General features: G+C 38.0%; 1 protein-coding gene across 7 annotated transcripts in view; it reads right to left on the minus strand.

Annotated features, from left to right (window-relative positions):
• The window catches only part of ATP2B4 (ATPase plasma membrane Ca2+ transporting 4), a 155500-nt gene that overhangs the window by 55894 nt on the left and 82361 nt on the right, over positions 1–17245 (minus strand). For all 7 annotated transcript variants that reach the window (XM_087959745.1, XM_026676858.2, XM_087959749.1 and 4 more), the window contains exon 3: positions 2049–2246. In XM_087959745.1, coding sequence (XP_087815871.1) covers positions 2049–2246 — 198 coding nt within the window. The remainder of the gene's footprint in view (positions 1–2048; positions 2247–17245) is intronic.

Genomic DNA, 17245 nt, shown 5'->3' on the forward strand with positions numbered 1-17245 from the left:
GTTTAAACCTTTCATTACAAACTTAGAGAAGGAAGTTTAAATAAACAACCCAGGATCTTTCCTTTTTATTATAATGTAGCATAAAGAAGCTTCTAGATATTTCAAAACCTTGGTCCCCCCATTTGAATTTTGCTTATTTCAAAAAGGAATATTTTTCTTCTGTTATTTCAATTCACTGTAATATACAAATAGTTATTGGACTATCTAGTTTATATAAGAAACACAAATTTCAAACAAACCTGTGAAAGCATTCACCATGAAAGAAATCATTACTATCGTCATAAAACTTAAGGAAAACAATTCCTTCATTGGTAATGATGAATGTTATTAGTGATATTTTTATAAACACCAGAAAAGTTATGTTCTCTGCAAGAACATGATTTTTTCAGGTGAATATTGATAATCTTCCTCAAAAACACTTGTTAATTTAAGACTTGAGTTAAGGCTTACCCATATTAGTTAAGCCATCAAAGATAAGAGAGGGAAGCCACATCATAGAAAATATAAATTTCCTTTATAGAATCAAGTAGGGACAGGATGGCATAGAATATCTTGCTTTTAAAAAAAATAATATTATGTATACTGAAATATAATAGAACATATTATAATTACTATGTATATACATATTATAATTACTATGTATACACAAATGTTAGAAGTTGAAAGATTAAGACTATGTATATTTAAATGGTACTATCATAGGAGCCTCTGTGGCGCAGTGGTTACAGTACAGCAGGGTCCCCAACACACGGTCCACGGACCGGTACCGGTCCGCGGAACAACTCCTACCGGGCCGCTGGTTGCTGGCGCCGCCATCTTTTTTGTGAAAAAGTGCTTCCGGTGAGCTTTCCGGTAGAAAGCTCACCGGAAGCACTTTTTCATCAAAAGATGGCGGCCAGCGCTTCGATGAGCTTTTCCGGGAAAGCCATTTCTACCGGAAAAGCTCACCAAGGCTGCGCCACCATCTTTTGATGAAAAAGTGCTTCCGGTGAGGTCACGGAAGCACTTTTCATCAAAAAGATGGCGCGCCCACCTGATGCTGGTACCGGGCCACGGCGCCCAGCTGATGCCGGTACCGGGCGCGGCATAAAAAAGGTTGGGGATCACTGCAGTACAGTATTGCAAGCTACTTCTGCAGCCAGCTGCCTACAATTTGGCAATTCAAATCCCACCAGGCTCAAGGTTGAGTCAGCCTTCCATCCTTCCGAGGTGGGTAAAATGAGGACCCAGATTGTTGGGGGCAATATGCTGATAAACCACTTAGAGAGGGCTGGAAAGCAGTGTAAAGCGGTATATAAGTCTAAGTGCTATTGCTATTATTGTATGTAAAGTATTCTAATACTTCTAATCATGGGACATGCCTATTAGCATCCAATTTCCTGGCTTTGTGAAGCTTGAGACAAATAGCCAAATGAGTATGTTTTTGGATCAGGCGTTATGTTATCCTCACCCTGAATTCATCATTGTACAACAAGCTAAAGCAGACAAAAAGTCTTTGATGCTGCCAGGAACAAATTCAACTGAGGAGCGGGAAGTGGGGAGGAGACAAAATTCTATATTTTATGGTCATCAAAGTGAAAGAGCAAAGAATTAAAGAATATTAAACCATTCAGCTAACACAAACTCAGCACAGATAATATTCTCATAGAGGGACTAGGAAACAGCCAGTAATCTTTCATACTCAAAAATATTGTTTATATGAAATGTGATTTACTTTATTGTCGCAAGGTGAATCATCCATTCAGAAGCAGCAAGCCCTCAGGATAAAGGAGAGACATATTTCAGCTGGTCTGGGCCTCATTTTTAAGCTATAGGAGATTCCTATAGCATTCCTTACCCTTCTCTGCCTCCCAATGTTTTCTCATGTTGTCTGAAATTTCAAGCACTAAAGTTATTAAGCAACCTGCTCTAATAATTTGGCAGAAATAGTGAACTAGCTGAGCATGTTTATGCTTCTTCAACTTATGCGGGGATGTACAACAGCTGTACAATACCTCTATCTGCCCAACACTTTGCTAATGTTTATTAAGAAAATGCAGTTCACTTACTTTCATTGTCACCATCAGGAGGATGATAGAAAGAGAGACCCAGAGAAATTATGGCTGCAATTTCCAAGATGATTAATGTGACATCCTGCAATGCTTCCCAAACTAACTGCAGGAAGGTTTTGGCCTTTTTAGGTGGGATGAAATTCTGGCCAAATGCTTGTCTTCTTTTTTCTAGATCTGCTGGGTTCCCAGACAAGCCTGCAAGCAAGGAAAAAGGAAATTAAACATTACATCAAGAACATGAAATCCCTTTGATCTCTTTTTCTAAAGCATCTTCCATGTTGTCCATTATTTCTAAAACTTAATAATTTCCTGCAAGTGAAAACATAGTGCTCTTTGATACTAAATTGTGCCTGCAAATAAATCTCACGGAAGAATGCTCTCTAAAATAAGTTGAAAACCTGGGGAATGAAATGAAAATTGAAACAAAAAGAGGTAAAAACATACACCATAGCTCTGAAGAACCTAAGTGATTCCAAAATTGAATATTTCTATTTCCAATATTTAGCTCTGTCATGGAGAACATCACTATTGTGATATGCTGTGCACCATCGTCCCCATGCTGCCCTAGTTTATGACTATACAGATAGAGAATCAAATATTAGCTATGAAAAATGAGCATTCTACAAAAAGACAACAAGTAATCCCATAGGAATCAATAAAATCAAGTTTCACTAGACTTCACTAAGGCCAATCTGTTTTACTTTCTCATTTTAAATTCCCTTTCAGCAAGACTGACTAAATAGCATTATTAAAACTACAAGCAGGAAGGCTACATATGCCCACCAGATATTTCAGTCTACATTTCAGTGTTGGAGAACCCAAGCTTGACCTAATTTTCCTTAGTCTAGGTATCCTTCTTGGGATTTCAACATTCAGAATTCCTTAACTTACATGGCCATTGCTGAGAAGATCAGAATACAAAATACAAGAGTTGGAAGGGACCTTGGAGGTCTTCTAGTCCAGCCTCCTGTTCAAGCAAGGAGACTTTAGAATAGAATAGAATATTCTAATAGAATATTCTAAGTCCAAGAACTGAACTCCACATATACTACAGAGCAGGATGTTAATTTCTCCTGTAAATTTAATGCTAAGCTTTAGGAGTAGGTTACTACCACTTTCCACTCACAACCTATTGCTACACAGCCAATTTAAAATTGTAGCTAATTAAAGCCACTATTATAAAAAAAAGTTTCAGTTCATATGACTGTGAAGAAAATGCTAGAAAACATATGGGCAATTTCTCAAGGTTGTGCAGAAATCATAATGGCATCAGTCTGATGCCATTATGGTCTGCATTCTGGAGAACCTCTTTTCATATATCCTTCTCAATTTATTTTAACTTTTCAGAATATCTTGGGCCAAAGTCAACTGCCCTAAATGACAGCTGAACAGATTGATAGTGATCTCTGCAGCTGTCTTTTGGGTTTTATGCTGATTTTCACACAGCTGTTTAAAGTATTTTCAACCTGTCTTTTTCCCACTTGTGTGGAAAATTCTGGAAAACTTGACACAGAATGAATTAAGACATCAATATAAAACCAATGCAGAGAAATTCAAATTCCTTTATTTGAATAAGTGATTTCATTTATTGGATTGGGTATTTTGAAATATTAAATAGGTACACCTGCACTTTAAAAATTAAATTCCTACGTATGTTCTCTAACAAATGCCGTAGGAATAAATAAAATAATTTATTCCTGTATTTAAATATTACTTTCTTTCGTTAAGGGTTTTCACCATGAGACTAATATTTTGACTGCTTGAGGGATAGAAACAGCTGCCTATAATGGGGCTTAATCTATATTTTTATTGAATCATATTATCTCACAGTGTTATCAGAGCAGCTCTTAAAAATGCCAATGCAATCTAATTTAATTCTATTTGCTACCCAAAGTCACTTGTTGAGATGGGCAATCCACATAAATTTGATTTAAATAAATGACTGATTTCTCTCAAATTATGATCAAAACAATAACACAGGTGATGAGATCACCATACCGAAAATTCTCACATGATAAGCTATAATGAGATATGCTCATTTATTTATGGTTTTGTAAGTCAAAAAAAGCAAATTATACAAAAAATGATATATTTAGATGAAAGCATTTATATATAATGTTGAGAGTTATCTATGTAACGATTATGAGATCCCCAAAAGGCACCCCTGACTTTTCCAACGTTATTTACCTGTATCAGAAAAGGTCTATATTTTTCTTTCTTTTATGGTCCCTAGGCCATTTCATCAGAAGAACAACGCCATCACAAAACTTAGCTAATTCCCATACTGAGCCATATATATTATACTGAGGCAAATATATTATGGCCTAGTATGGAATATGGGGATGAGGTGAAGTGGGGACAATAAATTGTCAAGTTGGAATGTAAACAGTGACTGGCTTTGCTCATGTATAAAGTTGGAAGTTCCACTCTAGTTTATCAGCAAGGTACAGAGAAAAGTTGAAAGAACTGCATGTAAGGTCAGCCAATTTCCTGGTCACCAAATAAACGTGACAAATTCTTCAGCACACAATAGAAGAATGGGAACCAACCAGCCAAAGAGTGAAACAACTCCTGTCCCTCTTCTCTTCAAATTTTATCACCTTATTTGGTCAAGCAATATTATGAACCACTTACCACCAACCTATAAATTTTTGAAACTGAACAACCTGCATTTATGTGCTATATAGTAAGTTAACATACATTCAAAACTTGCAATTATTTAATTTATTTTGCTACATTTATATAACCAGATTGAGAATGGGATGCTTTTGGGAGAGAGGATTGCAGCAGGAGCTGTGATGCTTCCTCTTCTATAGGGATAACTAAGAACCATAGTGCTATAGAGGCTGTTAGGTAAAACCTAAATATTACAAAGAAAACATCTGTTTTTAGTGCTTTATTTTGCTAAATTCAAATCATGTAGGTTAGCACATACAATATGCCTGTTTTACTGTCAGATTGGATTGGAAAAAAATGGCGGGGAACAAACACCTCAGAGATCTAAAAGAGTTGTCACTGGGAACTTTAAGAAGTCTAAAAATATTTCTTCCAAACTATTCACTACTCTTCTAATAAACTCTGAATAATAGCTCTGAAACGTTTTAGAAATAAACATTACTAAAAGTAATAGCCTCTGGCTTTCATACTATCCTTTGACTTATTGCTGAAAGCACTTCACACATAAAGTTTTTCTCTTTGGTTTTCCTAATAGAATGTTCCCAAAATCAAACCATTTCTTATATGATGCACAAACACAAAGTGGAGGTGGGGTGGGAGGAATGAAATTAGATATCAGGATTTCATTGTAATTGATGACAGTTTCAACGAACTGGTTTGTTGTGAGTTTTCTTCAGAAATAACATTCCATATTTCTTTCTTCCGTATTTTACCAAAGAAAAATATTTACAAATCTCAATTGGTACACTGCTACCCCAAAAATCTAAAATCAAAAAGGTTTTAGTCTTCAGGATGATGAGTACAGTAATTCATCTGTCCAACAACTTTGTATGATAGGTTTTAATTTCCAGGATCCTAGCTCAACAAACTAATTGTTATATACCACTGTGGCTTTTATTTATGAAGACCAAGCAAACTAATTTTAATGAATACTCAAATACCTCTAGGAAGAACTGATATTTCTCAAGAGAATATATGGATTTGTGCAGGGATAAGAAAACAAAAACTTTGAAAGAAAAAGAAAGTGAGAACATGCTATATTTATCCACAGCTCTATCTACCAAGCCCCCTGCAGCTTAAAGCTGTATAAGTTTCAATCTCTCAAGATCATCACTGCAACTTTCTGCTGTTAGAGCAATGAAAACTTCGAACTGACCCTTAAAACATTCAAGAGCTGGATTTCTGACAGCTCTCATAATGCCTTGCCCAGATAGAAAAGGTCAGAATAATGGTTCTGCATAGTAACCACCTGCATGCCAGTTTCTGTGATAGATGGAATGTGCCTCTGGATTCCCAGCAGCCACACAAATTCAGGAGAATTGTCAAACTTTCCTAAGAGATCCACATTCCCGCCCCCTCACAATACATGAAGGGGCATAAGAAAGAAGAAGGAAGTTTGAGTAACTAAAACTGCTGGCCTCAATACACACAGATAGAGAGAGGGAGGGAGGGAGGAAGGGAGGGGGAGAGACAGAGTGAGAAAGAAAGAAATACATTTTTATTTTTAACCCTAAGCAAGCTGTTCCGAAATAGTGCAGCTCTTTTAAGAAAAGATTGAATGTTACCCAGTGTTTCAGGATTCTAAGGGTGAAGCGGGCACAGAGATGCTGAATTTACACACAAAAAAGAGTTACTATGCTGCTAGATCACCCAAAGACAGGGACAGGGCCCTGAGGCAGAGTAGCAATCTTCAAGGAAGGTAAACCCTCTCCTAAAGCATGAAACTACGGAATTGTCTACCACGTGGTTTAGGAATACCTTCTAACTCTGCCAAAAAGAGATTACACAACTATACTTATGGCTATTATGACGCCTATGTATTGTATCAGCACTAGAGGCAATAGTAATTATGGAAGCATGTATGGGAAAATGCTTATTGCACTCCTGTCTTCCTGTCAGCTCCTTATGGACATCTGGTTGGCTACCATGGAAACAGAATGCTGGACTTGACTAAAAATGCTGGACTTGACAGCAATGCTCTTCCGTTCTCTTGAAGGCATTTTCTGACAGAGGAATCATTTCTTTGCTTCCACTCTCCATGTCCCCAGGTTTATATGTTATTAATAAGAATCACTTCGGGGTTACTTATTATTTTTACTTTCTCTTTCTAATTGGAAAATAATAAATCTAGCAGCATCGGAAAAACAAGGATGATTGGAAGAAGATGAGGAAAGAGATGAAACTCTGTCCTATCTGGAATGAAAGACTTGGTTGTAAACTTCTCTGGGGCTATATTTATATAAACATATGCAAGGCAAGCACAGTCTTACCTTGTCATTCCGTTCTTTTTCTAACAGGTTGAAACATGTTCACTGAAATAATATAGTCTCTCAAAGCTCTCTTTTCCTCCATTTACTTTAAAGGATATACAGAGTCATATTGCAAAAAGACAATAGGCCTTCCAGAAAAATGAAAGGAATCAGTAGGTCACTAATAGAGATACATATTCCACTAGACTTTATAGGGTCAATCTTTTCTCTCCTTACTTTAATTCCCTTCTCAGCAAGAATAATCAAATATTTTTGTATTCAAATAACCTTGGAATAGCAGGAAGATTGTCTGTTTTTTATTTTAAAGCACTCTCAGTTTCATGGTATTGAACGTGCAGTTTAGGATCCAAATCATTGGGAGGATACAAACTTGTGTATTCCTGATTAAGATACTTAGCATAGCTTTTCTCAATATGTGAGCCCTCCAGATGTATAGATTTCAGCTCCCAGAATTCCCTAGCTAGTATGCCACTGCTGATAAATCTGGGAGTTGAACTCCACTATCTACACAATACCAAGATTGTAAAATGATGATTTAGCTCAATAAAATAACTTCTTACATAAGAATGGGGAGGGGGGTAGATTCCCACTGGACGTAAGCTATATGCATTTTGCTGCTAAGATACAGAAACAGGTTTTACCACTTTCTGCTCACAACCTTTTGCTGCCACATCCAATACTTGTATCCAGTAAAAGTTTCTTCACAAAGATAACTTGGTGAATGTTTATCTCTTGAAATAAAAACAGAAATACAGAAAACATCTGCAATAATTATCCCCCTGGGTCCTAAAAGTATTTAATATAAATGTATGCTAAAGCGCTCTCTCTCACATACACACATACACACACACACCCCTACTTACCTCAGATCCACATTGCTGGCTGTTCCATATGCCAGTATAAGTCCCAAAGGTGCTTTTTGAAGAGGCAATTGGACTTGTTTTTCTTTGAAGATCCCAGAAGCTTCTTCAGCTCTGACTGGATGGTGCATTCTTTTGAATAACAAGCCAAACGTCTTCGAAGAAAAACAAGAAAGTCGTTTCCTCTTCAAAAAGCACCTTTGTAACAACCATGACCTGAATGACTGAGAATCTCCATAGACATTATCCAGTATACGGAATGACATTATCAAACACTGATAAACTAAAAATTAAAAAGACTAGTAAGTCTGTTTCACATCATCCTTTTTAATTCTTTTGGGATACTTTCTACCACTTCAGTTTCCTTCTGTCTTTTATCTGAACAGGGGGACAAAGATCCAGCCAAATCACTGGACTGAAGTTTCTGTCATTTTTTTCTAAGAATGACTTCAGAAACCAGAAAGGTTGGGGAACACTGATCATCTTATCTCATCATCAAAACCATAAATCATAAATTCATTTTTTCCTTTTATCCTAAAAGTCCATATGGGGTTTCCAATCAGCAACAAATAAAATGCCATTTCTCTAACTAAACAGGTTGATTTGATCCCCTTAATAGGTCCCTTCATTTTTACCAACCATATCTCCACTGAATACTGCCAGATCTTTCCATCATTCTGCATAAATTAATCTTGCTGTGGTTATCATATATAAAAACTATGGTTCACTTGACTTTTCCAAAAGAGTGGAATAATAATGGTCTAAGGGAGAGGACCATGCTTATGAAATAAGTAGAGGAGTTGGGAAGAAGGTAAGTTTTGGGGAAAGCAAGACAGTTTCAAAAGAGAAATGGTTCGCAGTGTTTTCCCTGGTGGGTTTTAGTTTTTTAATGATTTTATCAGTTCCCCGAATAACAACATTTTAATTCTGTATAGAGTTCAATTTCTTTTGGGAAGATATAAATAATCATGCCTTTTGATGATGCATAGAGCGAAAAGAAAATTGAAAGCATTTGTTTGGTGGCCATTCTTGCAGCTAGTCTAGAAACTCTTTGGGAATTCTATAAAAAAGCATTCCCTATAACCAAGAAGTTAGAGGTAGAACAAGGGTGTTAAACTTGATTTCACTGTGGGCTGCATCAGAGTTGTGTTTGACCTCGGGAGCGGGTGGGTGTGGCCAGCTTGGCATCACTTGTTGAGGCTCCATTTTCAGTGATGATGGCCTTCTGCAGCCTTCTGCCAGCAAAAACGGAGCCTGGTGGGGCCACACATGGCCCACCCGGGCTCTGATTTTGGCTACAACGGCCTCCTGCAACCTTCTGACAGGAAAAACGGAGCTCCCTGAGCTCCATTTCCATTGGCAGAGGCACTACAGGCCGATCCTTCATTGTATCTGGTCCACGGGCCTTGAGTTTGGCACCCCTGAGGTTGAATATGAACATACTGTACAATTTAAAGATTTTGTACAGTGACTCATTCTCTCTTTAGCTACTATCATTTCTCAATAAGTAAGTTAAAATACATTTCTGGCTTTAAAATGAAAAAGATGGAGAGAAGGGAGATCAACCTGTGGAATTAAAAAATTTTTTTTTTACACTGGACAAGATATTTCCCCTCCTACACATATTTCAGAAGATCTGCATTTGGCTGTCAACCAAAACAGATGGCATCCATAATACAGGATGTCAGTAGGAAATTTAGTATTTTAACTATTGGCAATAGCATGTTTGTGGCTAAGAGACACAGGAAATAAGCCACCAGAGTTGACAAGGGTTAAAATTTTGACCATTTTCCCCTGTTTCCAGAGGGGTTGAGTATCAGAGGCTTAATAATCTATTTTCTTTAGATTCCTGATGAAAATCAGAAAGTGCAAATAATGCAATCTTCAGGAATATCACAGTTCTTGTCCTATATAATTTCCAGTTGTGGATGAAGGCAGTACATGACTGAATTTGTTCATATTCTTGCACATATACTGCTTGACATGAAAGTTTCTGATATATAAAATTTTCTTTCCCATAACTGAGCAATCAGCTCATATAACTCCTGATCTCCAGGCTGAATTTTTACACAAGTTTTGTCAAGCCTGGTAGTAAATAGCACTCTAGTTAAGGGCTAGGATATTCAGTGAGGGTTAGGCAGTCCTTAAGAAAGAATCTTAACCTCTTTAAAAGAATTATCACCTCTGCGATAATAAATTATCCTGTATTGCTAATAGGTAAAAGGCAAGTTGACATTTGATAGATAGACCTTCCCTCAGCATGGAATTATAGGAGTAGATAGAAATGGGGTCAATAAAGCAACGGGGGAGTAGAAGAAGACTAGCTATTACTGCCAGCGGGTGAATCATGGTTTTATTTGCTGACACTAGCTTCACCCAAGGAAGATGAGAAAGTTTTTCACGCCAAATGACTCATGGCACATCTTTACTCCACAGAAGCCGATACCTTTGACGTGCCTTCTCCCTTTTCTCTCCCATTTCTCAAAATCAGCCAGACTCACAAAGAGGAATCTTTCTACATAATATTAATTCTGTATAAAAGTCAATACCAGGTACTATTTGTTATTGTTGTAAAAGAATCTTAAACCTCTCTCTTACATGAAAGTCCAGCATTTCAGATTATTTTGTTGGTTTTTATTCAGGTATTTTTGTTATTTGGTTTAGTTGCATTGAAAATTATTCAACTTGTATTTTAAATGTATGGTTTAAAAAAGATCATTTATAAAATGGAAAAAGATCAACCTATCTTGAGACAAGAGGTGTTTTTTTTTTAACAGAACAAAACAAATATGAGGATACAGAGAGGCGCCCATGTTCAGCAATAAACTAAAGCCAATGGAAAGGAAAGTTAACTTTGACCAAAACAAGACATTCCACACTCTCAGATGCCACTTGGTTCACTAGGCTACCTTATGTGGTATTTCAGAAGCTCCATTCATTCTATTCATTTACTGGAGAATATTTCTGAGCTTCTGACAGCTTCTCTCATCCCCCACCTCTCTCTTGAAAACAGCATTGGACAAGCAAAAGCATTTATTCGATCATTTACTGTATATGTAAACTTCAAGAGCTGATCGCCTAAACATTTCAGCTTCCCTATGTTCTTCCCTTTGGAGAACTGTGAGGCATAAAAAAGCCAGCCTCAGGAATTTGGCAAATTAAGAGTCCAAAAGCTTTGCTTCTGTTTAAGGTTATAGTGGGTTTAATGTTAAGTAGAGGAAGGCAAGAAAAAAAAAAAACTGGAACAGGTAAGAATTGGGCACTCACATTCCTGGCAATAGAGACTGCTTGGCTGGGATTCAGCATTGTAAATTGTCCACAGAGAACTCTTATATTTTAATAGTGGAAGACAGAAAGTCTCAGCAGACAGCTTGAATCAGCAAAATGCACTCAATAATTTCCTCATTACTCACAGGAAAGTTTCTGGGCTTCCCATACAATTCATCTGAGCATCATCCAAGTCTCCCATTTGGTACACAAGATAGCTAATCTCGAGAGCTCTATCCAGACAGCAATGTCCCCACGGCTGATTTAGTGCTTATTCACAGCACTGGAGATGAAGTACATGTCAGGGAAGAGGAACAGCTGTGAGAAGTGGTAAATGGCTGTTCCACCAACCAAACTTCACAAACCATAAACCCCAGTGCACCAGAGTACACTGGACTACACTGCAAATATTGAAGTATTATTTGAAATATTGCTGGACTATAACCTCCATAATGCTAAATCATACTTGGTTAGGGATTATGAGTGTTAAGGAGCATCTAGAGTGCTCTAATCTATTATGGTTTCCTTCTTTCCCCAGGAAAATGCATATACGATAATAATAACAAAGTGTGGTGCATGCAGGCATAACACCCTTTCTTAGCCACACCAACACTTCCTGTGATATTGGTATACTAATGATGGCCTTTAAGTGCAAGAATTAGCAGAATCATTTAAAATATTTTTAAATAAGATACCAAGTTTAGAAAGATCATTAATTCCCTGTGCTAGCTGCTTTTTTTAGGGCATTCAGTACATAAAAACCTACAGCAGTAGCATTCACTTTCTACTAAGAATGCCAACAATAATACAAATTAAGCTGCACACACTCAAGTAAATTATAGGTATGATTTCTTTCATAAACCAAAACACTGAAAGCTGGGAATTGGATGGCTTTTTGAAAAAACAACAAAGGAATGATGACTAAACACATTATCTTTTATCTCTACTTCTAAAATGCCTGGATGGTTGCCTTAGAAAAATCAAATGAAAAAAATAAAAATAAAAAGCAAGTTATCTCGGGATTCTGGCTTTTCCAAAAGTCAAGGGTCAGTTGCTCTTCAACTTAAAGGTCAAGGATTGCATTCTGCAGGAATAACCTGCTGGAGACTATATTATATGCCAATGGCAGATGAAAACAAACAGTACTTGAGCAGAGAGCAAAAATGAGTGGAGGCATCATTTTTTTTCCTTTTCCTGTGCTTCTTCTCCCCCCCCCTTTTTTTTTTTACCCTTTTCTGCTTTTATTTTCTTCCAAACAGCAGACTGTTAGAGAAAAGACTTGCCTGAAGTCTGACTCTCTTTTAAAGGACTTTTGAAATTGTCAAAGAACTATATAAAATGAAAACAAAAGCTGTTATAGCCATGTGATTACAAGTTGCCCACAACTGACTTAAGGCCCATTTAGTACTTTAACTAATTTTAGCCCATCCCAGATGCAAAGAGATCTGAAAAGCTGCACATATAGGCAAATGTAATTTTTTTTTGCCGTGACCATAAATATGTAGGTATAATAATGGAGAAGAACTCATTATCTATAAGGACAGAAATAAGACAGATGATCTTTGGCTTCTTCCAGTCATTATTCAGATATTGAAAACAAATTTCTGCAGTGAATCAACTTTTAATCAATTTGGAAACTTTGCTTTTATTGTTCTTTTAAGAGGAAAAAAAAACTTTGGGGAGAGAGGAGATCTGTTTTAACTATCAATCCATTTCCCCCAAAATCAGTATCTTCTCATTCAAGAAGTTTACACTGCTAACATGCTAAACCTATACTTTTATATAAATTATGTAATAATTACTACTTTAATAAAGGCACTATTAGTTGTATTAAATTACTACTTATTTACTATTTGTTTACAGCTTTTTGACAAATACCACTCCTGTGGGTATACCATAAACACTAAAAGACATAAATAATAAAACCATATTAAATTATTATATTACTGTTAAGGGAAAATTTCAGATTTACTAACTTTTAAAAGGCCAAATTGAAAGTATGTATCTTAACTCCTTTGGATGGTACAGACCAAAAATGAGGGTGAATCATTTCCAGAAAGGAAACACTCCACTATCTGGAAAGGATGCAGGAAGGTGTATTTTCGGTCAATGAGTGTGATTTTGTTGGGTAGAGGGGATGATCTCATAAATACTTGGGTTTGTTTATCATAAAACCACTCTAAAACCATTTGAAAGGCTTAAATACATGAATATCATGCACCGAGCCTGAAAGGCAACTAAACAATCCAGATTTTTAAAAATATTTTGGAGTGATATGAACTCAATTTCATGCACCTGTTATGGTCATGCTTTATACCAATTTGAGGATTAATAAAGATCAGCGGTGACAGGGTGGCTCAGTGGCTAAGACGCTGGACTTGTCGATCAGAAGGTTGGCAGTTCAGCGGTTTGAATCCCTAGTGCCGCATAACAGAGTTAGCTCCCATTACTTGTCCCAGCTTCTTCCAACCTAGCAGTTCGAAAGCATGTAAAAAACGAAAGTGGAAAAATAGGAACCACCTCGGTGGGAAAATAACAGCGTTCCATGCGCCTTCAGTATTTAGTCATGCTGGCCATAGGACCACGGAATCGTCATCAGATAGCGCTGGCTCTTCGGCTTAGAAATGGAGATGAGCACCGCCTCTAGAGCCGGAAATGACTAGTACACATGTGCAGGGTAACCTTTACCTTACAGATCAACATCCACATTCTTCAAACAATTGGTTAGATTGCATGCAGTGTGAGCCCAGAATTAATTTTCTTGGAAAGGCCATCAGCACAGTGGCAGCTCTGTGACAATTTTTCATGGGATAGAAGAAAGAATGCCAAATTACCAGGAAGGCCTGATCATTATTCAACCTCTGCTTAGCAATCAGTACTTCATCTAGCAGTTTTCCAATCTATTCTCCGCTAGATTGGAGGGGGGGGGGTTACTGTCTGTCCACTTGCATTAGTCCAAAGTGCCATATGGATCTGAAGGTGAAATGGGGGTATCTCTGAAAGCAGAATGGAGAAGAAAATAAGACTTGATGAGGCACCCAGGCTGGACCATAGCCCAACCAGTGGTCTACCCCCAGATGTATATGTTCATCACTTGGCACAGGAAAAATACGCTTCAGTGATCCAGATTTGGCATTTCCACCAGGACAGCCCTCCTCTAATTACACTTTAGGATTGTCTTTCCCTTGCCACTTCCTGTTCCCAATTGCAGCTGTGAAATATGCTAATCTGCTGCTTACACTACAAAACAAGAGAGCTAATAATAACCTGCAAGTTTTCAAAGTGCACACAGAGAAAAGGGCAGAAGTTGGTGTCTTACCGTTCCTAAAGCAGCTGCCATTCCACACTGGCTGTCCCTTATATCAGTGGTCCCCAACCTTTTTGTACCAGGGACCAGTTTCACGCAGAAACACTTTTTCAAGGACTGGGGGGAGAGTTCAAGGACGGGGGAGTCTGAGTTTGGTGGTTTGCTTGCAGACGTTTCATTACCAGACTAGGTAACATCTGATGTTGTTACCTAGTCGGGTAATAAAACGTCTGCCAGCAAACCACCAAGTTCAGGGAGTGCCAATGCCTCCTCATTGCAACCCTGAGCGACAGATATTCTCTTCTATTGGGACATTTAAAACGGAGGGTTTCAGCTGCAGATTCAGGAACTGCGCCTGGCTGAGGAGCGCCTTCAAAACTGAGCACTGGGCGGTGGCGGCCCACGGCTGTCTCCGCGGCTCAGGACAAGTCCCTGCAGGACGGCTGAGAAGCCCCGCCTCTCAGCCCTGCCTTCCTCAGCCTCATCCCTCAGGTGTCTCCCTCCCTCCCTCAGCCTCATCCCTCAGGTGTCTGCCTCGTTCCTCTCTCAGTCGCTCTCTTGCTCCTCCACCAGCCCAGGAAGAAACTGCTTCAAAGAAGCCGGCAGGGTGGCTTCCTGTCGGCGCAGCTCCTCCGAGCGCCCGTTCACCCTACACAGCCGCCAGCAGTTCAATCCAGTGCTCCGTTCTGCCTGCCTGCCTTCGTTTCTGGTTGTTTCGGAGCAGCTTCGGCTGAGAAAAAGAGGCGAATAGTTATTATTCTCAGCCAAAGCTGCTCCGAAACAACCAGAAACGAAGGCAGGCAGGCAGAACGGAGCACTGGATTGAACCGCGGGCGGCTGGGTGGGGGTGAACGGGCGCTTCGGAGGAGCTGCGCCGACAGGAAGCCACCCTGCCGGCTTCTTTGAAGCAGTTTCTTCCTGGGCTGGTGGAGGAGCGAGAGAGCGACTGAGAGAGGAACGAGGCGGGAGGAAACCGAAGCCGCTGAGCCGGAGAGCAGGACAGGCTTTGGTTGCTTCCTCCCTCCCCTTCTCTCCTTTGTGTTCTTGATCCCTGATCCCAGCAGCATTCACCGAAGGCGAAGAAAGCCGCCATTTTTATTTTATTTTTTATTTTTATTTCTTTGCGGCCCGGTACAAAGTGATCCACGGACCGGTACCGGTCCGGGGCCCGGTGGTTGGGGACCCCTGCCTTATATGACTGGATTTGGCCCATTTTCTTTATAGTACTAATGCCTTCTCTACGAGGAATAACTCCTCATTCTAATTGAAGGCCAAATTTTCATTCATTCATTTCATTTTTCCCCTTAAAACATAGGTCAATTGCAATTAGACTTTTTTTTCTTTTTACCAAGTAATGCTAAAAATTTCTGAATGGGTTAACAATCCATAAAAACAGAGGCAGACCAAACTTTTCCGTCCAATAAATTCTAATTTAGTGAGAAATAATCAAAAATCTTATTTTGAACAGTTTGAATACTAGCTGGTCCTTTCCAGCAGGCTTTATCTTAATTACACCTGTAATCTGTGGATTCTGTAAATAGTGTGGCTATTTCCAGTTTTTACATGCAACTTGTTCCGCTTCAGTTCAATGCAAATGACACATTGATGCAAATGTCATAAATGATACAATCTGCATCTGTGTCATTGTATTTGTGCTATGTACATGCCTGCAATAGACTTTCTGAAGTCAGACACACTATCCCCCAAATTAGTCCATTAAAATGAGATTTCAGTGTATCACATACTTGTTAAAAGTGCCTCTCCTCATTTACTAGGCTGAAAAGAAAACTACAAACAAGATTACAGATCTGGAAAGAGGAAAGGAATGATAAGGTTTCGTACCCCTTCTAGGTTATGTGTAATTTATTTCTATTTATGTGTAGCTTAGGTCACTGAGGAGAGACATCTCTCTAGGTTGTTATTGTTAAGATATTATACAAAAAATTCACAATTAAATGGCTATAGAATTGACAGGACCTTCATGCTATTTATTACTGATTTCGGTCTACAACTAGTTTTAAAGCTGTACAGAAAGACACTGTTATCAAAAGCAGCCATTGTTTTTTCACAAGTTGCTTTACAATTTAATGAAAATTAGACACATATACTTAAACACACACACATACATACATAACCACAATATAAATATTCAGAAAATTCCTTTAAAAAGTTATAATTTCTGTGTCTGAACTACTTTACTTCCATTTTTGAAGCATGCTTACTCTTCCAGGAAATGAATTGCTATTCAAATCAATAATTTCAGCTTGATTTTCTATACTATCAATGGAAGTAGTTTCACATTAGGAATCTTTAGAAGATAAAAATTAGCATAATTAAAGTAAATATACCAATCTCTACCATAACATATTTAAGAGGCAAGAACATTTATTACATTTTTATGTCCCAGAAATGCCCACAGACGGTTTCTTTGAAGGAAGGCTTAGGTACAATAAAGTTCTTATTTACAAACTTCCTGTTCTGTTTCTAAAGTAGAACAGGGACAGCTGGCAAGTTTTACATATAGAAGCACCTACAGTTTGCCTTGGAAGGCTATATATACCCTGTAATTCAGTGTTTTAATATGTGGTGACTTATTCATGAAGGAAATACGTATTCTTCTTCTAATCTCTGTTGGATTAGATAGCGACCAAAAAATTAATCACTACTCTACCCAGCTTTTTAAAAATTTATTCATCCTATTTTCTCTGTTTTTTCTTCCCATAAACACTATAAATAATTTAAAGCAGTAAAGACACCACATTAAAACCCAGAATCAAAAGATGACTTACACTTAAAAATGTTTTGGATTTTTTT

The sequence above is a fragment of the Notechis scutatus genome, chromosome 3 (genome assembly GCF_049901735.1).
Source record: "Notechis scutatus isolate UNSWTSFEM ecotype Mainland chromosome 3, rNotScu1.2, whole genome shotgun sequence".
Classification (NCBI taxonomy): Eukaryota; Metazoa; Chordata; class Lepidosauria; order Squamata; family Elapidae; genus Notechis; species Notechis scutatus.